The sequence below is a fragment of the Rhinoraja longicauda genome, chromosome 36 (assembly GCF_053455715.1).
Source record: "Rhinoraja longicauda isolate Sanriku21f chromosome 36, sRhiLon1.1, whole genome shotgun sequence".
Classification (NCBI taxonomy): Eukaryota; Metazoa; Chordata; class Chondrichthyes; order Rajiformes; family Arhynchobatidae; genus Rhinoraja; species Rhinoraja longicauda.
The window spans coordinates 5,467,752-5,489,336 of record NC_135988.1 but is presented as its reverse complement, the minus strand read 5'-3'; the positions used below and the strand labels follow the sequence as shown (position 1 = coordinate 5,489,336).

Here is a 21,585-nt window from a genome sequence, read left to right as displayed (position 1 = left end):
CCTGCATGTCTTTGGGGTGTGGGAGGAAACCAGAGCACCTGGAGAAAACCCACTCAGGTCACGAGGAGAATGTGCAACCTCCGTACAGACAGCACCCGTGGTCAGGAACGAACCTGGGCCCCTGCTTGGCACTGTGAGGCAGCAACTCTACTGCTGTGCCACCGTGCCACCCCAGCACCGCTGTGAAGTCCTCCATCTTGCCTGCTGGTGGAAGATTAAAAAATCGGAGTGGAAAATATCATCTGTTTGGAGATAGACACAAAATGCTGGAGTAACTCAGCGGGACAGGCAGCATCTCTGGAGAGAAGGAATGGGCGACGTTTCGGGTCGAGACCCTTCTTCAGACTGGGAGGCTTGATTGCTTCTCACTGTCCACTGGCTAAGGTGGTCAAGGACAAAGATACTAGAGGAGCAAGATGGACCACTCCGTTGAAATCGCCTGTACTGAAGTGCAGTACGCAAAGGAGCCATTTTAATAAGCAAAACCCGCCGTTCGCTATGCCTCTCGCAGTGTAATCAATGTTGTGGGGGAACAGTATGTGTGATGATACCATTAAAATGCAGAATATATCTCATAGTCAATTTACAGATTTTTGTTATTTTTCTTTTTAAATGCTTCTGCAAGTTTCTGCCTTTGCCATGACATACTATGGTTTTTAGGGTCGAGTGGTCTATCTTGCTCCTGTGGTATCTTTGGTCAAGGGAGAGTTGTATCACCGTGGCAACAGTCACCATGGTGAAATGAAACATTGAGCGGCAGTTCCGACTTGTCTCCTTGCTGGGGGGAGAAATCCTCACCTGTTCTGATCCTTTCTCTTCCAGTTGGACAAGACGCAGTCGGCATGAACTAAGATGGGTGGCAGTCCGAGGGTCTCAGAGACCTGGCAGTAGGGAATGGCAAGGTTCTTGGGGAGCACCTGGCACAAAACACACCAAACCGCAAAGAAATCAAAAGTCAGTTCATTGCCTCTTTTCAACATCCAACTAAAGCTGGGCGGCGCGGTGGGCACGGCGGTAGACTTGCTGCCTTACAGCGAATGCAGCGCCGGAGACCCGGGTTCGATCCCGACTACGGGCGCTGTCTGTACGGAGTTTGTACGTTCTCCCCGTGAACTCGGGTTCGATCCTGACTACGGGCACCGTCTGTACGGAGTTTGTACGTTCTCCCCGTGACCTGCGTGGGTTTTCTCCGAAATCTTCGGTTTCCTCCCACACTCCAAAGACGTACAGGTTTGAAGGTTAATTGGCTTGGTAAATGTAACAATTGTCCCTGGTGGGTGATGGGTAGTGTTAGATTTTTTTTAGATTTAGAGATACAGCGCAGAAACAGGCCTTTCGGCCCACCGGGTCTGCGCCGACCAGCGATCCCCGCACACTAACACTATCCTACACCCACGAGGGACAATTTTTTTTAAACATTTGCCAAGCCAATTAACCTACATACCTGCACATCTTTGGAGTGTGGGAGGAAACCGAAGATCTCGGAGAAAACCCACGCAGGTCACGGGGAGAACGTACAAACTCCGTACAGACGGTGCCTGTAGTCAGGATCGAACCCGAGTCTCCGGCGCTCCATTCGCTGTAAGGCAGCAACTCTACCGCTGTGCCGCCCTAGTGTTAGTGTGCGGGGATCGCTGGTCGGCGCGGACTCGGTGGGGCCGAAAGGGCCTGTTTTTGCGCTTATATCTCCAAACTAAACTAATACAAAGAGTCAATAAGGCAAGATAAGTCGTCAAACCTTAGCTGGGTTACGATATCCCTCCTGCCACACATAACCCATTGTGATGAAGCTTAGTGCCATGTGTGCCAACCTCTGCTGTTTATACCCCGTGAGCAGATGGGTGCCCAGGAGTTCCATCTGTGGAAGGATAAAGCAGGAGATGAATACGATGAACAAAAGAAAAACAAACACAAAATGCCGCAGCAACTCAGCGGGACAGGCAGCATCTCTGGAGAGAAGGAATGGGTGACGTTTTGGGTCGAGCCCCTTCTACAGACTCCGCTTGGTATTTGGAATTCCTGGCCTGGGATATTTAATCCAAGGTTTCTCTCGGTTGGCCCTTTACCTTATTTTAAGGTGGATTAGTTTAGTTTAGAGATACAGCATGGATCCAGGCCCTTCTGCCCACCGAGCCCACGGCAACCAGTGATCACCTGCTACACTAACTAGTTCCATCCTACACACAGAGGCCAATTAAACTACAAACCTGCACGTCTTTGGAGAAAATAGACAATAGACAATAGGTGCAGGAGGAGGCCATGCGGCCCTTCGAGCCAGCACCGACCGCCATTCACCGTGATCATGGCTGATCCTCCACAATCAGTTTCCCGTTCCTGCCCTCTCCCCATATCCGTTGACTCCGCTATCATTAAGAGCTCTATTTAACTCTCCATGTGGTCACAGCGAGAACGTGCAAACTCCCTGCTGTCAGCACCCGAGGTCAGGATCAAACCCGGGTCTCCGGCGCAGTAAGGCAGCAACTCTACCGCTGCGCCACCGTGCCGCCACCCTGTATTCTTCAAAGATGTCTCTGACTTCCCATGAGTGCACTGAGGTGAGACTGAGCAACAATAGACAACGATAGACCACAAAGTGCTGGAGCGTGTCTACGGATCAGGCAGCATCTCAGGAGAACATGGATAGGTGACGGCTCGGGTCGGGACTGGGGACCCATCCTCAGACTGATTTAAGTAGGGCACGCTGCATCTCTAAACTAAACTATCGGCGGACTATCTTTAATTTGACTATTTCTTTTTTTTAAGATAAATTTTTATTGGAGATAGGTACATAACCTGTTTACATCTTTACAGTCATACATTTTTAAATTGATAATATTGTCAATTATTATTATATTGTCTCCAATACCTTTTGCCCCTTTTTTTTTTTTAAACTAGATAGAACTAAAGAAATAGATGAAGTAAAGAAAGAAAAGAGAGAGAAGAAAAATAAAAACAAAAATAAAAACAAATTATAAAGATAAGGAAAAAGTTAGTTAAAGAAGAATGGAGAAATTTATTAAAATAACAAAAACTTCATTCGAGATATATTCGTACATTTCAAAGTATAGCATTTCATCCATTCTTTAGTCCGAGTGCTAGTCAGGTTCCTGTGCTGAACCATTCTGACCCTTTAAGTAATCAATAAAAGGAGACCATGTTCCAATGAATAATTCCTGTTTGTCCAACAGGGAAAATCTGATTCTTTCCACGTTTAAGGTCTCCGTCATTTCTATAATCCACATTTTGATTGTGGGGGCCGTAGGTCCTTTCCAAAATTTTAGAATTAATTTTTTTCCTGTTATTAAACTATAATCCATAAAGTTTCTTTGTGTTGTTCTAAATGTTTGATTTAATTCTAATATTCCGAGTATAATTAATTTTGGATCTGGGTCCAATTGTGTGCTGGTTACTTTAGATATTATGCTAAAAATATTTACCCAGAATTTTTTAATTTTTATACAGTTTGCAAACATATGAACTAATGTAGCTTCTAAATGTTGACATTTATCACATTTAGGTGAGATATGTTGGAAAATTTTATGTAGTTTTGTTTTTGAATAGTGTAACCTATGTATTACTTTAAATTGTATTAGAGAATGTCTGGCGTTTAGTGAACACTGATGTATATGTTGCAAACTTTCTTCCCAAGTATCTTTCGTAATTACTTGGTTTAATTCTTTTTCCCATTTTTGTCTGTATAAGTCCGTGGAGGGAATGTCACTGTCTAATAAGATATTATATATATAAGATATTAATTTTTCTGTATTTGACTATTTGACATGACTATTTCTGAGTGCATAAATATTACCGATGGTCTGTCATAAATCAACCTCGTTGAAGTGACAGCCGAGAAGGTACACCAATGCCTCTAATGACTCTTACAAACGTCTACGCCTGCACCAAACTGTCGAGTTGCATCACGGCCTGGTTTGGGAACAGCTCTGCCCAAGGCGGCAGGACATTGCGGAGAGTTGTAGATGTAGCCCAGTCCATCACACAGGCCAGACTCCCCACCATTGCCTCCATCCGCACCTCATCCTGCCTCAGGAAAAGCAGCCAACATAATCGAGAAATAAGATAGGCACAAAATGCTGGAGCAACTCAGCGGGTCAGGCAGCATCTCTGGAGAGAAGGATCAGGTGACGCTTCGGGTCGAGACCCTTCTTCAGACTGGTCGTACCCCGGTCATTCCTCCTCCTTCTCTCTGCTCCCATTGGGCAGACGGTACAGAAGCTTGAAGGCGCGCACCACCAGACTCACGAGCAGCTTCTTCCCCTCTGTTATCAGGCTTCTGAACGGCCCTTCCATAAGCTAGGGTGCTGTCCGATTCACCTCTACCCCATTGCGGACATTGGACCTTGTCAATGGAACTGATGCACTACAATGCTGAGGACTATATCCTGCACTCTGTATCTTCCTCTTTGCTCTACCTGTTGACCTTCAGTTCAATAGACAATAGACAATAGACAATAGGTGCAGGAGTAGGCCATTCAGCCCTCTGACTGAAAAAGTTCTTCCTCATCTCCGTTCTAAATGGCCTACCCCTTATTCTTAAAATGTGGCCCCTTGTTCTGGACTCCCCCAACATTGGGAACATGTTTCCTGCCTCTAATGTGTCCAATCCCCTAATTATCTTATATGTTTCAATAAGATCCCCCCTCATCCTTCTAAATTCCAGTGTATACAACCCAATCGCTCCAGCCTTTCAACATACGACAGTCCCGCCATTCCGGGAATTAACCTAGTGAACCTACGCTGCACGCCCTCAGTTTGATTGTATTTATGAAGAGTAATATCTGATTATCAAGGTCGGCTGCGAGAGGCACAGAGGCCGAGGGCGGCCAGGGGAGGAGAGGGAGGACAGTTCGTGGGACAATCCGGACGGAGGCAATGGCTGCCACGGCCCTCTACTGCCAACTACAGATTGGACTTTGAAAATGTCTCCTGGACCTGGCAACGGTTGTACGTGTATGGTCCCAGTGGGCTGTTCCTATGCATTGTGCACTTAAACAGGGATAGTACTTACTGTATATATGGCAATAATCTTACTGGTCTGTATGCAAAGAAGGAATCTCACTACACCTTGGTGCTTGGTGTAGTAGAGAACCATTGAAGCATTGGGCAGCATGGTGGCGCAGCAGTAGAGCTGCCGGAGACCCGGGTTCGATCCCGACTACGGGTGCTGTCTGTACGGAGTTTGTACGTTCTCCCCGCGACCTGCATGGGTTGTCTCCGAGATCTTCCGTTTCCTCCCACACTCCAAAGACGTGCAGGTTTGTAAGGTAACTAGTTTGGTATAATCGTATCAGTGTAAAATGATCCCCAGGTGTGTGTAGGGAGGTGTTAGTGTGTGGGGATCGCTGGTCAGCACGGACGTGGTGGGCCAAGCGGGCTGTTTCCGCGCTGTATCTCGAAACTAAACTAAACTAAAACTAAACATTGAAGCATTGAGCTCAGGGTCAAATGATAAACGAAGTACCTACTTTATTCACTTCATGACGAAGTTGATGGCACTCAATCAGCCGAGGAATATTGTTGGCGATGTCCATCCATGGTCGGTAGAACTTCGGAAGGTCGGACTGGTGAAATAAAGAAATAAATGATTCATCAAATAGGCTAGATGCAAATTATGCAAAACCTTACTTTGTGCAGAGAAACGGAAAGCCAATTTGTGTTTCGAAAGTTGAATGTTCTCGACCATTCCTTCTCTCCAGAGATGCTGCCTGTCCCGTTGAGTTACTCCAGCCTTTTGTCTACCTTCGGTTTAAACCAGCATCTGCAGTTCCTTCCTATGCATTTGGCTCATGTCCTTCTAAACCATGTACCTAAACGTTGGGATAGTCCCTGCCTCAACTACCTCCTCCAGCAGTTCGTACACCCACCCCATTGGAAATTAAATCTTGATTGGACATTTCAACAGTGGTAGAAAAAAGTCAAGACTTACCAAAGGCTCCGGCAAGACAAACCCAAACTCCTCGGAGATGTGAAACGTGTCCAGGTTCATGCACTTTGTATTCCTTGCCTCATCTTCTCCCTGATTCATTGCTCATTGGGAAATGACTATTTCTCCACCAAGGTTGAAATATAACAATTGCTTCCAAATGTGTTTCGCCACAGGGTTGAGAGCTGTCTTCAGCAACTGTAGAAAGCCAATGGTGTAAACCGGTTTGGACATTGGACTCAGCTTTAAGTGAGCTTTTGAAAGGCAATTTCATTGGCTCTCTGAAAGCATTCAGAAATAACTGGCTGGAGTTCAAGGACACGCCACTGAGTTGGGAGGATAAATTATGTTTACTCTTTCAAAGGCAGATCAAATAAAACATCTGGCAAGATAAGGGAGCGGAGATAACAGGGGTTGCACCAGGAGATGGGACATGAGGTGCAAAGTGGCTGTTCATAGAATCATATGGGTGATACAGTGCGAAAACAGGCCCTTTAGCCCAATGCTGCCTTACCTGCTGAGTTCTTCCGGCAGCTCTCATTTGCTTGCTCCAACATTCATCATGTAACCCGCTGGGCTCCTGAATTACCTTTCCCTCCAGGGCTATGAAGGAAGAGCTGTTACGCAGGCTAAAGCCAAGTCCATTTTAGCTAGCAAGCACTTGGAGTGTAGAGTGATACAGCGTGGAAACAGGCCCTTCGCCCCAACGTGCCCTCTAAACCTGTCCTATCCATGTAGCTGTCTAACTGTTTCTTAAACGTTGCGATAGTCCCAGCCTCAACTACCTCCTCTGGCAGCTCGTTCCATACACCCACCACCCTTTGTGTGAAAAGGTTACCGCTCAGATTCCTATTAAATCTTTTCCCCTTCATCTTAAACCTATGTCCTCTGGTCCTCGATTCTGGGCAAGAGATTCCATACATCTACCCGATCTATTCCTCTCGTGATTTTGTACACCTCTATAAGATCATCCCTCATCCTCCTGCGCTCCAAGGAATGGAAACTCAGCCTACTCAATGTCTCGCTATAGCTCACACCCTCTAGTCCGAGCAACATCCTCGTAAATCTTCTCTGTACCCTTTCCAGCTTGACAACATCGTTCCTATGACATGGTGCCCAGAACTGAGCACAATACTCTAAACGCGGTCACACCAACGTCTAAAACAACTGCAGCAAAACCTCACAATTTCTAAATCCAATACTCTAACTGATGAATTGAATTGGACTGACTTGAATTGAATTTATTTGTCATTCAAAACAAGTTTGACCGAAATTTAATTGCCATGTAGTCACGACACTAAAAAAAGAACAAAAACACGCACCTATGTCATTCAACACAAACACCCATCACAGTGATTCTCCCCCAGGCACCTCCACACTGTGATGGAATGTAAACAAGAAAGTCTCATCTCCTTATCATATCATATCATATCATATATATACAGCTGGAAACAGGCCTTTTCGGCCCTCCAAATCCGTGCCGCCCAGCGATCCCCGTACATTAACACTATCCTACACCCACTAGGGACAATTTTTTTTTACATTAACCCAGCCAATTAACCTACATACCTGTACGTCTTTGGAGTGTGGGAGGAAACCGAAGATCTCGGAGAAAACCCACGCAGGTCACGGGGACAACGTACAAACTCCTTACAGTGCAGCACCCGTAGTCAGGATCGAACCTGAGTCTCCGGCGCTGCATTCGCTGTAAAGCAGCAACTCTACCGCTGCGCTACCGTGCCGTACCGTCCGTGACCAGCAGTAACGACCCCAGCACCGAACCCTGAGGCACACCACTAGTCACAGGCCTCCAGTCCGAGAAGCAACCTTCCACCATCACCCTCTGCTTCCTTCCATGAAAGCCAATTTTCCATCCATCCAGCTATCTCTCCTTGGATCCCATGCGATCTAACCTTCCAGAGCAGCCCACCATGCTGGGTTGTATCTGGAGAAGAGGCACGAGATGCAAAGCGGCTGCTGTCGACTGTCTGCTGCAGAGGAGGAGGGAACAGATGAATAAGATTTCAGGAACATAAGCAGCGGAAAGGCAGCACAGTGGTGCAGCGGGTGGAGCTGCTGCCTCACAGCGCCTGAGGCCTGAGTTTGATCCAGACCTCGGGTGCTGCTTCTCGGCAGTTTGCACGTCCTCCCCGTGACCACGTCGATTTCCACCGGGTGACGAATAAACAATAGGTGCAGGAGGAGGCCATTCGGCCCTTCGAGCCGGCACCGCCATTCACCATGATCACGGCTGATCATTCACAATCAGTACCCCATTCCTGCCCTCGCCACATACCCCCTGACTCCGCTATCCTTAAGACCTCTATCTAGCTCTCTCTTGAAAGCATCCAGAGAATTGGTCTCCACTGCCTTCTGAGGCAGAGAATTCCACAGATTTAGAACGGAGATGAGGAAGAACTTTTTCGGTCAAAGAGTGGTGAAGGTGTGGAATTCTCTGCCTCAGAAGGCAGTGGAGGCCAGTTCGTTGGATGCTTTCAAGAGAGAGCTGGATAGAGCTCTTAAGGATAGCGGAGTGAGGGGGTATGGGGAGAAGTCAGGAACGAGGTACTGATTGAGAGTGATCAGCCATGATCGCATTGAATGGCGGTGCTGGCTCGAAGGGCTGAATGGCCTACTCCTGCACCTATTGTCTATTGTCTATTGTCTATTGTCTCTGACTGAAAAGGTTTTTCCTCATCTCAGTTCTAAATGGCCTACCCCTTATTCTTAAACTGTGGCCCCTGGTTCTGGTCTCCCCCAACATTGGGAACATGTTTCCTGCCTCTAACGTGTCCAATCCCTTAATAATCTTATACGTTTCAATAAGATCCCCTCTCATCCTTCTAAATTCCAGTGTCTACAAGCCTAGTCGCTCCAGTCCTGCAACATACGACAGTCCCGCCATTCCGGGAATTAACCTAGTGAACCTACGCTGCATGCCCTCAATAGCAAGGACGTCCTTCCTCAAATTTGGAGACCAAAACTGCACACAGTACTCTAGGTGCGGTCTCACTATGGCCCTGCACAACTGCAGAAGGACCTCTTTGCTCCTATACTCAACTCCTCTGGTCATAAAGGCCAACATGCCATTAGCTTTCTTAGCTTCGGTGCTACGGTTTTCTCCCACATCCCAAATACGTGCGGGTCTGTAAGTTAATTAGCCCTCTGTAAATTGGTCCTAGTGTGCAGGAAGTCGATGAGAAAGTGGGATAACATAGAACTAGCTGGAACGGCTGGTCGATGGTCGGTGTGGACTCAGTGGGCCGAAGAACCTGTTTCTTCAGGGATCGGACAGGCTAGATGCAGTAAAATTGTTCCCGATGTTGGGGTAGTCCTGAACCAGGGGTCACAGTTTAAGAATAAGGGTTGGGCCATTTTGGACTGAGGTTAGGAAAAAAAAATTCATGCAGAGAGTTGTGAATCTGTGGAATTCTCTGCCACCGAAGGCAGTGGAGGCCAACTCACTGGATGTTTTCAAGAGAGAGTTAGATAAAGCTCTTAGGGCTCACGGAATCAAGGGATATGGGGAGAAAGCAGGAACGGGGTACTAATTTTAGATGATCAGTCATGATCATATTGAATGGCGGTACTAGCTCAAAGGGCCGAATGGCCTAATCCTGAACCTATTTTCCATGTTTCTATGTTTCTATGTTAAAAGCAAAGTAAGTGTAAGCCATTCCGTCCCTCTTTCCCGCTCTATTTTCCCCCACAATCGTTCCGTTACATTATTCTGCTGCAATATCTGCATGTCCGTTGAGAGGTTGATGAATGCATGGAAGAATCTGGATCGCACTACCTTCTCAGACGAAATGTGCAGGAAGCAACTGCAGATGCTGGTTTACACCGAAGGAAGACATGAAATGCTGGAGTAACTCATCGGGTCAGGCAGCATCTCTGGAGAGAAGGAATGGGCGATGTTTCAAGTTGAGACTCTTCTATAAAGTATTGTGTTCAGTCACCCATTCCTTCTCTCCAGAGATGCTGCCTGACCCGCTGAGTTACTCCAACATTTTGTGACTATCTGCCTTCTCAGGCAGAATGTCCCTCTCTTTCCCCTCCCCCTTCCCAGTTCTCCCACCCTCTGTCCCTCTCTTTCCCCTCCCCCTTCCCAGTTCTCCCACCCTCTGTCCCTCTCTTTCCCCTCCCCCTTCCCAGTTCTCCCACCAGTCTTCCTGTCTCTGACTACATCCTCTCTTTGTCCCGCCCCCTCACCTGACATCGGTCTGAAGAAGGGTCTCGACCCGAAACATCGCCCATTCCTTCTCTCCAGAGATGCTGCCTGACCTGCTGAGTTACTCCAGCTTTTGGTGTCTACCTTCTCAGGCAGCATGTTGGACAATGCAGGGACCTCTTGTATGAAAATAACTCTTCCTGAGGTCCCCCTCTAACTGTCTCACCCCTCACCTTAAAGGGCCTGTCCCACTTAGGCGATTTTAAGGCGACTGCCGCCAACAGTTCTCCGGGGTGTCGCAGGCATGATCGTGAGGAGTCTTCCAAGAATCGTAGTGGATCTCGGTGCGTCGCTGAGAAATCAACCGGAGTGAAATTTCTCGTCGCCAGGTATCGTTGCTTATTGCGGGCGCTGTCGCACGCAGTCCCCAGGTTTGCCAGGTTGTCGCAGATGCATTTAGAAGCACGTAATATTAAATTAAGTAAAGTAATTTGAAGATACCATAAAATACTTGTGTTTAACCAATTTATTTACCGTCAGGATATTTGACAGGTAGATTGGAGGCGACAGTTTGACGGTCAGGTAAGCGTGGGAATTTCTGCGACGTTTATGGCCATCCGCGATTACATTTAAAGTAGGCTCCCAACCCAGATATGCAACCCAGAAACCAGATATGCATCTCCCGTACATTTTCAAAGAATGCCCACACTCCGCACAAAAATCCATTCAATCACGTTTAAAATTAAATTTCTTAATATTGCTATTAGTAAACTGGAAGTCAATCCAATTTATGCCTTGTTACCATGAAGCTTGGTTGTCAAGTAACCCAGGCAAGATGTTATATTTCCAAACTCTCAAGTACTTACCGACTTGTCAGTGATTTCAGCGAAAATTAGGACGCCGGAGAAGCATTGACAGCTTGGGAATCTCGCAATGTTTCCGAAGACGTTGTAATCTCGACCTGACTCGGCATTGTCGAGGTCATTGTCGTGGTCATTGTCATGGTCATTGTCGAGGTCATTGTTTCGGGTAAAAGAACATTTCGGCGATCTGCTACGACTTTGACACTCGCCGGCAGTCGCCTAAAAAATCGCCTAAGTGGGACAGGCCCTTAAATCTGTGCCTTCTGGCTATTGATGTGAATGCTAAACGGAAACATTTACCTCAGCGTCCGTAATGCTGAAGTGGAAATGGTTGTGAGCTTCAAATTCCTTGGCATAAATATCACCGATGTTCAATGCCAGACCATCCACATTGCGGTGGACTGCCAAGAACGTGCATTTCATCCGAGCCTGGGAAAATTCTCCAATGACTCTCACCAACCTCCGCAGATATACCACAGAAAGCATACTGTCGGGTTGCAGGAGGCTTCCGCAGTCTTTATCTCCCCTTCCCCTCTCCCCTGACTCTCAGCCTGAAGAAGGGTCCCGAACTGAAACGTCACCCGTTCCTTCTCTCCACATCTGACCCATTGAGTCACTCCAGCTTGTTGTGTCCATATTCGGGTTGCATCTCGGCCTGGTTTATCCCCGTCTCTGCTCCCTCACTATATAACACAGGGAATAAACTCAACCTCTCGTCAGTCACAAGTGATGGGAGCAGAATTAGGCCATTCGGCCCATCAAATCTACTCCTCCATTCAATCGTGGCTGATCTATCTCTCCTAACCCCTTTCTCCCGCCTTCTCCACATAACCCCTGACACCTGTACTCTCACAGAGTGTGGCCTATCCACTCACCCCCATTCCAGTGTAAAGTAGGTTAAAATACATCCTCATACACAACCCAAAGACATGCATTCTTGCAGGTTAATCGTCCATCTGTACATCACCCCTGTGCAGGGAGTGGATGAGAAAGTCGAAGAAGTGAAAGAAGAATAGAACTAGTGTGAACGGGTGATTGATGGTCGGTGTGGACTCGATGGGCCGAAGGGCCTGTTTCTACACTGTAATTCGAGTTTAGTTTAGAGATACAGTGCAGAGACAGGTCCTTCAGCCCACCGAGACCACACAACTATTGCTATTGAGGGCGTGCAGCGTAGGTTTACCAGGTTAATTCCCGGAATGGCAGGACTGTCATATGTTGAAAGACTGGAACGACTAGGCTTGTATACACTGGAATTTAGAAGGATGAGAGGAGATCTTATCGAAACGTATAAGATTATTAAGGGGTTGGACACGTTAGAGGCAGGAAACATGTTCCCAATGTTGGGGGAGTCCAGAACCAGGGGCCACAGTTTAAGAATAAGGGTTAGGCCATTTAGAACTGAGATGAGGAAAAACTTTTTCAGTCAGAGAGTTGTGAATCTGTGGAATTCTCTGGCTCAGAAGGCAGTGGAGGCCAATTCCCTGGATGCTTTCAAGAGAGAGCTAGATTGAGCTCTTAATGATAGCGGAATCAGGGGGTATGGGGAGAGGGCAGGAACGGGGTACTGATTGAGAATGATCAGCCATGATCACATGGGGAGATATATATGTAAAATTGTCCCTTGTGTGTAGGATAGTGTAAGGGGTGATCGCCGGTCAATGGACAATAGACAATAGGTGCAGGAGGAGGCCATTCGGCCCAGGATACTGAGTTGGATGATCAGCCATGATCACATTGAATGGCGGTGCTGGCTCAAAGGGCCGAATGGCCTCCTCCTGCACCTATTGTCTATTGTCTATTGACCGGCGATCACCCCTTACACTATCCTACACACAAGGGACAATTTTACATGTTTTATTTATCAAAGCCGACTAACCTGTACATCTTTGGAGCGTGGCAGGAAACCGGAGCACCAGGAGAAAACCCAAGTGGTCACGAGGAGAAGGTGCAAACTCTGTACAGACAGCACCCGTGGTCAGATCGAACCTGGGTCTCTGGCGCTGTAAGGCAGCAACTCTACCGCTGCGCCACCGCGCCGCAACTATCTTTTAAGGCTAACATTTTTAACATCTCTGAACTTGAAGAGTGCAAGATGGCACGAAAAACATGGCGTCTCTTGAGAGTTTCCTCAGAGAAATCTCCTCTCTTTCGCTCTTGTACTTGGTTAATGATTGTGTCTAATGTATCATGATATCGTTACTGAACTCTGCAATAAAAGGGGATTTCTCTGCCCCCTCAGTACATGTGACAATAAAGTACCATTGAGCCTTTGAACTTACATATGGCATACTTGCTATGGAGGGCGTGCAGCGTAGGTTCACTAGGTTAATTCCCGGAATGGCGGGACTGTCGTATGTTGAAAGGCTGGAGCGATTGGGCTTGTATACACTGGAATTTAGAAGGATGAGGGGGGATCTTATTGAAACATATAAGATAATTAGGGGATTGGACACATTAGAGGCAGGAAACATGTTCCCAATGTTGGGGGAGTCCAGAACAAGGGGCCACAGTTTAAGAATAAGGGGTAGGCCATTTAGAACGGAGATGAGGAAGAACTTTTTTAGTCAGAGAGTGGTGAAGGTGTGGAATTCTCTGCCTCAGAAGGCAGTGGAGGCCAGTTCGTTGGATGCTTTCAAGAGAGAGCTGGATAGAGCTCTTAAGGATAGCGGAGTGAGGGGGTATGGGGAGAAGGCAGGAACGGGGTACTGATTGAGAGTGATTAGCCATGATCGCATTGAATGGCGGTGCTGGCTCGAAGGGCTGAATGGCCTACTCCTGCACCTATTGTCTATTGTCTATTGTCTATATCACACCCTCCCCTCTCGCTTCTACACGCCTGCGATCTTCCCTCTTCACTCTCAGTCCCGAAGCAATGTCTCGAGCCAAAACGTTGACCTTCCTTCTGCCTCCACAGATGCCGCTTGAGTCACTGAAGCCCTTTTGTTTTTGTTCCAGGTTCCACCATCCCGATTGGCGGGAAACCGGAGCAGCCCCGGAGAAAACCCACGCGGTCACAAGGAGCAATGTACAAGCTCCGCACAGACAGCGCCCGTGGTCAAGGTCGAACCCGGGTCTCCGGCGCGCTAAGGCAGCAACTCTACCTCATTGATGGAGACCTTGCTCTGAGAGATGGCACTGAGCGTCACAAAGGGCTTCAGGATCGACTTGATCTCTGGGCACAGGAATTGGAAGCTTGCTATTTTTGTTTTTAAAAGAGTACATGAAATCAGGCTGTGAAGCCACACCTTGTCCGGCACATTGACAAGGGGGGGCTGCTCTGGTGGTCTCCGGAGATGTGCCAGAGGACTGCCTGTGACCTCGGGCTGGCTTCCTTGCATTGAAATCTGCATGCGGCTATTGTTTCAGTCTCGAGGGCGGGCGGCAACATTCCGATGTCCAGATTTCCTATCGTGGCAGCTTTCCTTGGAGTCGCTCCTCCTCAGTGAAAGTAGATTGTCTGAAGAAGGGTCTCGACCCGAAACGTCACCCATTCCTTCTCTCCTGAGATGCTGCCTGACCTGCTGAGTTACTCCAGCATTTTGTGAATAAATACCTTCGATTTGTACCAGCATCTGCAGTTATTTTCTTATATATCTCTAACTTCAAGTAACCCTTGCTCTCCCTCTCTCTCTCCATCCCTCCCCCACCCTAGTTCTCCGACCAGTCTGACTGTCCCCCTGATTACATTTTATCTCTGTTTGCCTCGTTGTCACCTTCTCCTAGCTAACAATTATCTATTCTACACTTTCCTTGATCTCATCACCTTTGATGTCTCGTGTTCACAACTTATACTTCCTTATCTCTGTGTCTCCCTCTTCCCTGACTCTCAGACTGAGGAAGGGTCTCGACCAGAAACGTCACCCATTCCTTCTCTCCAGAGATGCTGCCTGTCCCGCTGAGTTACTCCAGCCATTTTGTGTCTATTTTGCATTGTATAACAATTACACCCTGGCATTCATGTGCTCTCTGCCACTCTGGTTCCTCTTGGGCGAATGCAGAGTGCAGTAGAACTCAGACTACAGACACAAAAACGTTGGAGTAACTCAACGGGACAGGGGGCACCTCTGGAGAGAAGGAACGGGTGGCGTTTCAGGTCGAGACCCTTCTTCAGACTGAGAGGCAGGGGGAGAGGGAAACGAGAGATATGGAAAGTTACAAAGAACAAATGGATGAAAGCCAGGGAAAAGAACAAGTGAAAGCCAGCAACGATAATCAAGGAAATGTAGAGCCCACAATGGTCCATTGTTGGCAGAGGAATGTAATAACGAGTGGATACAAACAGAGATGGATGACAGTGAAACTAGTACGACCATAATGGTGGGGGAGGAATGGAGAGAGAGAGAGAATGGATGCAAGGCTTTCTTGAAGTTAGATAAATCATTATTCATACCATTGGGTTGTAAGCTGCCAAAGCGAAATATGAGGTGCTGTTCCTCTAATTTGGCCTCGTTTGGCCTCACTCGGGCAGTGGAGGAGGCCCTGGATAGAAATGTTGGTGTGGGAATGGGGAGGGGAGTCAAAGTGTGTAGATAGACACAAGACACCGAAGATAGCTGGAGTAACTCGGCAGGGCAGGCAGCATCTCTGGCGAGAAAGAATGGGGGACGTTTCGGGTCGAGACCCTTCTTCAGGGAGTCAAAGTGTTTGGCAATCAGGAGATCGTGTATGCCAAGTCGGACTGAGCGGAGGTGTTCAGCGAAATGATCGCCCAGTCCGCGCTTGGTCTCGCTGACATGTTTAATTCATGCATTTTTAAATCACCCCCTGCTTTTCAAGCACGTGACCTCCCATGTAAAACACGAGGTGCCTGTACACTACATTGCCGATGTCAGGATTTATGGTTACACAAACAGGGATGTGTAGCAGGGATGGACACAAAAGGCTGGAGTAACTCAGCGGGACAGGCAGCATCTCGGAAGAGAAGTAATGGGTGACGTTTCGGGTCGAGACCCTTCTTCAGTCTGCTTAGGGAAGAGGGAAACGAGAGAGATCGACGGTGATGTGGAGAGATAAAGAACAATAAATGAAAGATACGCGAAAAAGTAACGATGATAAAGGAAACAGGCCCTTGGTAGCTGTTTGTTGGGTGAAAACGAGAAACTGGTGCGACTTGGGTGGGGGAGGGATGGAGAGAGAGGGAATGCCGGGGTTACTTGAAGTTAGAGAAGTCAATGTTCATACCGCTGGGGTGTAAGCTGCCCAAGCGAAATATGAGGTGCTGTTCCTCCAATTTGCGCTGGGCCTCACTCTGACAATGGAGGAGGCCCAGGACAGAAAGGTCAGTGTGGGAATGCTGTATAAAAGCAGAGCAATTACATTTACAGCTAATTTTATTTGGTTTCTTTTCAATGATTCAGTGGCACTTTATTGTCTCTGGTATCTGGACGCAGTGATATTCTTTGTTTTGCAACCAATTAAGTCAATTCATACTATAGATAAGCACAACCTTACTGCCTTACAGCGAATGCAGCGCCGGAGACCCGGGTTCGATCCCGACTACGGGCGCCGTCTGTACGGAGTTTGTACGTTCTCCCCGCGACCTGCGTGGGTTTTCACCGAGATCTTCGGTTTCCTCCCACACTCCAAAGACGTACAGGTTTGTAGGTCAGTTGGCTTGGTAAATGTTAAAAAAAATTGGCCCTAGTGGGTGCAGGATCGTGTTAGTGTACGGGGATCGCTGGGCGGCGCGGACCCGGTGGGCCGATGGACCTGTTTCCGCGCTGTATTTCTAAACTAAAAAAAGTGAACTAAATGTGGTGCATGAATCGTAGATTGCACTGTGGTAGAACACAATGAGTCACAATGTTTCCACAACTGTCTTATTTTTTAGTTTTTAGTTTTAGAGATACAGCGCAGAAATAGGCCCTTCAGCCCACCGAGTCCGTGCCGACCAGCGATCCCCGCACACTAACATTAGCACTATCGCACTCACTGAGGACAAGTTTACATATATACCGAACCAATTAACCCTCAAACCTGGACATCTTTGGTGTGTGGGAGGAAACTGTAGATCTTGGAGAAAACCTATGCGGGTCACGGGGAGAACGTACAAACTCCGTACAGACAGCGCCCGTAGTTGGGATCAAACCCGGGTCTCTGGCACTGTGAGGCAGTAGCTCTAACACTGTGCCACTGCGATGATCCAGGTGCCCCTCATGATTATAGAAACCTCAACAGAAATCATACCCTCAGCTTCCAATGCTCCAGGAAACACTGTCCTGCCCTATCCAGTATCTCATAGTCATACAGTGTTGGCCACGCTGACCAACGTGCCCCATCTACACTAGCCCCACCTGTCTGCGTTTGGCCCATATCCATCTAAACCTACCCTATCCATGTACCTGTCCAAATCTTTTTTAAATGTTGTGATAGTACCTTCTTCAACTACCTCCTCCGGCAGCTCGTTCATATACCGACCCTACTTTGTGTAAAAATGTTGCCCCTGAGATGCCTATTAAATCCCCCCTCACCTTAAACCTTAAACACACTACACTTAGGATTGGAGTTCTCGGATTTAGACCCAGTATCACCAAGTGACCAGCAATGTATTAGGACACAAAGTGCTGGAGCGACTAGGCTTGTATACACTGGAATTTAGAAGGATGAGAGGGGATCTTATTGAAACGTATAAGATTATTAAGGGGTTGGACACGTTAGAGGCAGGAAACATGTTCCCAATGTTGGGGGAGTCCAGAACCAGGGGCCACAGTTTAAGAATAAGGGGCAGGCCATTTAGAACGGAGATGAGGAAAAGCTTTTTCAGTCGGAGAGTTGTAAATCTGTGGAATTCTCTGCCTCAGAAGGCAGTGGAGGCCAATTCTCTGAATGCATTCAAGAGAGAGCTAGATAGAGCTCTTAAGGATAGCGGAGTCAGGGGGTATGGGGAGAAGGCAGGAACGGGGTACTGATTGAGAATGATCAGCCATGATCACATTGAATGGCGGTGCTGGCTCGAAGGGCCGAATGGCCTCCTCCTGCACCTATTGTCTATTGTCTATTAACTCAGCGGGTCAGGAGGCATCCCGAGACAACATGGATAAGTGATGTTTCGGGTCGGGACCTTTCTTCAGACATTGCTCCCTTTTTAGTAAACCTGCATCCGCAGTTCCTTGTTTCTACCAACGACATTTTTCCTGGTCAGGATTTGGGGGAACCTGCATGTGGTGGTGTTCCTCGCATGGATTCACCGCTATGGACTTTCTTCATGGTCAACGCTGTGGGCTTTTGGTGTATACTGCCGGAGTGGCCTGGATGAGCAACTACAATGCACTGTTACATTTTCCTCCCCTATCAACTGTTTTCCAGGAGTGCCCGACACAGAACCGCCACAGAATCGTTACACAAATATATAACAATGTGGGTGGCACGGTGGCACTTCCAGTTGCTGCCTTCCGGCGTCAGAGACCCAGGTTCGTGCTTGTCTGCACGGAGTTTGTACGTTCTGCCTGTGACCATGTGGGTTTTCCCCGGGTGCTCCGGTTTTCTCCCACACTCCAAAGACGTAGGGGTTTGCAGGTTAATAGGCCTCTGTAAAAATTGTAAATTGCCCCTAATTGTAAATTGCCCCTGTCACTCCTTCAGTGAAAGACTTCTTCACCACAAGTGTGTGAGGGAGAGATATCGAAGGTCCTGCCTTCCTTCCTGCTGCCGTCAGACTGTACAACCAGCGCTGCTCCCAGCAGACCCCGAAATAAAGATATGTATCTTTATTTTATTTATAATGAATGCTTATCTATTTTTGTGGAAAGACAACACATGATTACAATCGAGCCATTCACAGTGAGGGACTAGTCATTTCTACCGGTGAGTCTCTGTGTTTAACAACACTTATTGCATTAACTGCCCGTAATTGTCCTTCAGAAGGTCGTGATGAGGCACCTCATGAACCACAATCATGTAGATACATGATAATCTCTAAACTAAACTAAAGCTAAACATCTGGCATAATGGCCTCATCGCCATCGAAGTGATCCATAGAACGCGCTGCCTCAAAAAGGCAACAAATACCAGCAAAGATTCACACCAAAGATGCTCTCAATTCACCCCTACCATGAGGAACGTAGAGGATTCTCAAAACAGTGTCCACCAGCTTCAAGAATAGTTTCTTCCCAACTTCTATCAGGCTGTTGAAGACTGCTCAACACTAACCTGTGAACCGATGGCTGGCCCCGGCTGTAGTAAGGACTTTGGGCTTTTCTTTGCACGAGTATTGGGCTTATTAATTCATTGAATTCTGTTTATTATATATTATCTATGTGCGTAATGTTATAGGCCAGTTATGCTGCTGCAAGTAAGAATTTCATTGTTCCATTCTTGGTACAGATGACAGTTAAACAATTTTACTTTAGAATTTAGAGATACAGTGTAGAAACGGGCCCTTCGGCCCATCGACGCCACGCTGACCAGCGATCCCCGTACACTAGCACTATCCTACGCACTAGGGACAAATTACAATTTTACAGAAGCCAATTACCCTACAAACCTGCACGTCTTTGGAGTGTGGGAGGAACCCGAAGCACCTGGAGAAAACCCACGCAGGTCACGGGGAGAACGTACAAGCTCTGTACTCTATCAGGCAACTGAACCACCCGACCACAACCAGAGCAGTTCTGAACTATAATCTCTCTCATTGCAGACTCTCGGACTATATTTAATCAGACTTTACAGTCTTCACCTTGCACTAAACTTATCATGTATCTGTACAATGTAAATGGCCCGATTGTGATCATGTGTTGCCTTTCCGCTGACTGGTTAGCACGCAACAAAAGCTTTTCACTGTACCTCGGTACACGTGACAATAAACCGAACTGGGAAACAGGCCCTTCAGCCCACCGAGTCCACGCTGACCAGCGATCCCGTACTATCCTACACACGAGGGGTTATTTACAATTTAACAGCAGCCAATTAACCTACAAACCTGCACGTTTTTGGAGTGTGGGAGGAAACCGGAGCACCTGGAGAAAACCCACACAGTCACTGAGAGAACGTACAGGCTCTGTACAGACAACACCTGTAGTCAGGATCAAACCCGGGTCTTTGGCGCTGTAAGGCAGTAGCTCCACCGTGCCGCCCTAAGTTTCAAAGTAGTTAAAAATAGAATCTTATCTTGGCTTTAATGGTCAGTTGTCCTCCTGGCAGCACTGTCTATGTTGGTCTTTCCTGTCTGTGTTAACCTGGAACACAACACTGATAGCATCATTTACTTTGTATTTATTCAGGGGTGCTTTTATTTGATTTCGGGGCGGTGCAGCGGTAGAGTTACTGCCTCACAGCGCCAGAGACCCGGGTTCCATCCCAACCACCGGTACTTGTCTGTACGAAGTTTGTACATTTTCCCCGTGAGCGCGTGGCTTTTCTCTGAGATTTTACCGTTTCCTCCCGCACTCCAAAGAATTGCAGGTTAATTGGCTTGGTGCAGGTGTAAATTGTCCCTACCGTGTGTGGGATAGAGTTAGTGTGCGGGGATCACTGGACAACTGTGGGCTGCAGGGCGTGTTTCCGCGCTGTGTGCAAGTCCGCCGGGGAATGTTGCCGTCTGGCCAGCTGCAGACTGCAGGAGTACGTGCTGAGGGACGCACTGAAGCTCGGTGCAGCCAGCGCCAAGGCCCTGTGGGGGAGGACCACAGTCTAGGGGCCTTCCGCTGCTGGACATGGGGGGCAGGGTATGGTGGAGACGCCCCCCCTCCAAATAAGGGAAGGGATTCTGTGTAAATCTGACAATGAATATCTGTATTGAATGTATAACCTCCGGGAATGTCGGATGGAGTTTTTGAAAAGAAAATGTTTTGTAAATATTTATTACTGGAATAAAGTATTTTTTGATATATATTAAAAAAAAATCTAAACTCAACTAAAAAATACCGCTGGTGGTCATAACAAGGGTTGAGGAAGGCCAGGCAAGGAGAGGGACGTCGGTGGACGGGATGACGGGATGGAGGCGAAGGTTGTAATGGGCCCTTGTGGCCGGCTGCAGCTGGGACTGTAAAATGGCCCCAAAATGGCGTCTCTCGCATAAAGACACAGTGGGCTGTTCTGTACATTCTGCACTAACCGGGGTGATTGGGCTCATGTACGGGATAGTCTTGATGAGCTGGATGCAAAAAACTTTTTTTCACTGTACCTGGTGCACGTGACAATCAAGAAACCATTGACACCACGAAACAGCATGGAAACAGGCCCTTCAGCCCAACTCATCACCTGCTGACCAGGTTAGGTTTGTACATCTCAACAAGGGTCGACCCAAAACGTCACCTGTACCTTGTCTTCAGAGATGCTGCCTGGCCCGTTGACTTACTCCAGCTGTTTGTGTCTATCTTGTGCTCATCTAAAACGTTTATCTAAAATTCTGAGAGGCATAGATTGTATATAAAATTCAGAGAGGAAAGACCATTCTTTTTCCTCAGGATGGAAAAATCAAATACCAGAGGGCACGGCTTTAAGGTGAGTGGGGTAAAGAGGGGTGGGGAGTGGCTGGAAACAAACTTACATCACCTTTAAAACTTTCCCTCCTCGTCTTAAACCTTTGCTTTCAAGGCCCCTCGAGTCCTGCCGACAACTTTGCATTTCCCCCTGTAACTCAAGCCCTCGAGGCTAGAAAACATTCTTGC

General features: G+C 47.6%; 1 protein-coding gene across 1 annotated transcript in view; it reads right to left on the bottom strand.

Annotated features, from left to right (window-relative positions):
* The window catches only part of ido1 (indoleamine 2,3-dioxygenase 1), a 52,654-nt gene extending 46,506 nt beyond the window's left edge, over positions 1–6,148 (bottom strand). Inside the window, exons 1-4 of the mRNA XM_078428891.1 lie at positions 5,945–6,148; positions 5,484–5,579; positions 1,739–1,858; positions 799–917 (exon numbers count right to left, since the gene is read on the bottom strand). Coding sequence (XP_078285017.1) covers positions 799–917; positions 1,739–1,858; positions 5,484–5,579; positions 5,945–6,043 — 434 coding nt within the window. The 5' untranslated portion in view covers positions 6,044–6,148. The remainder of the gene's footprint in view (positions 1–798; positions 918–1,738; positions 1,859–5,483; positions 5,580–5,944) is intronic.
* Positions 6,149–21,585: the final 15,437 nt, after the last annotated feature.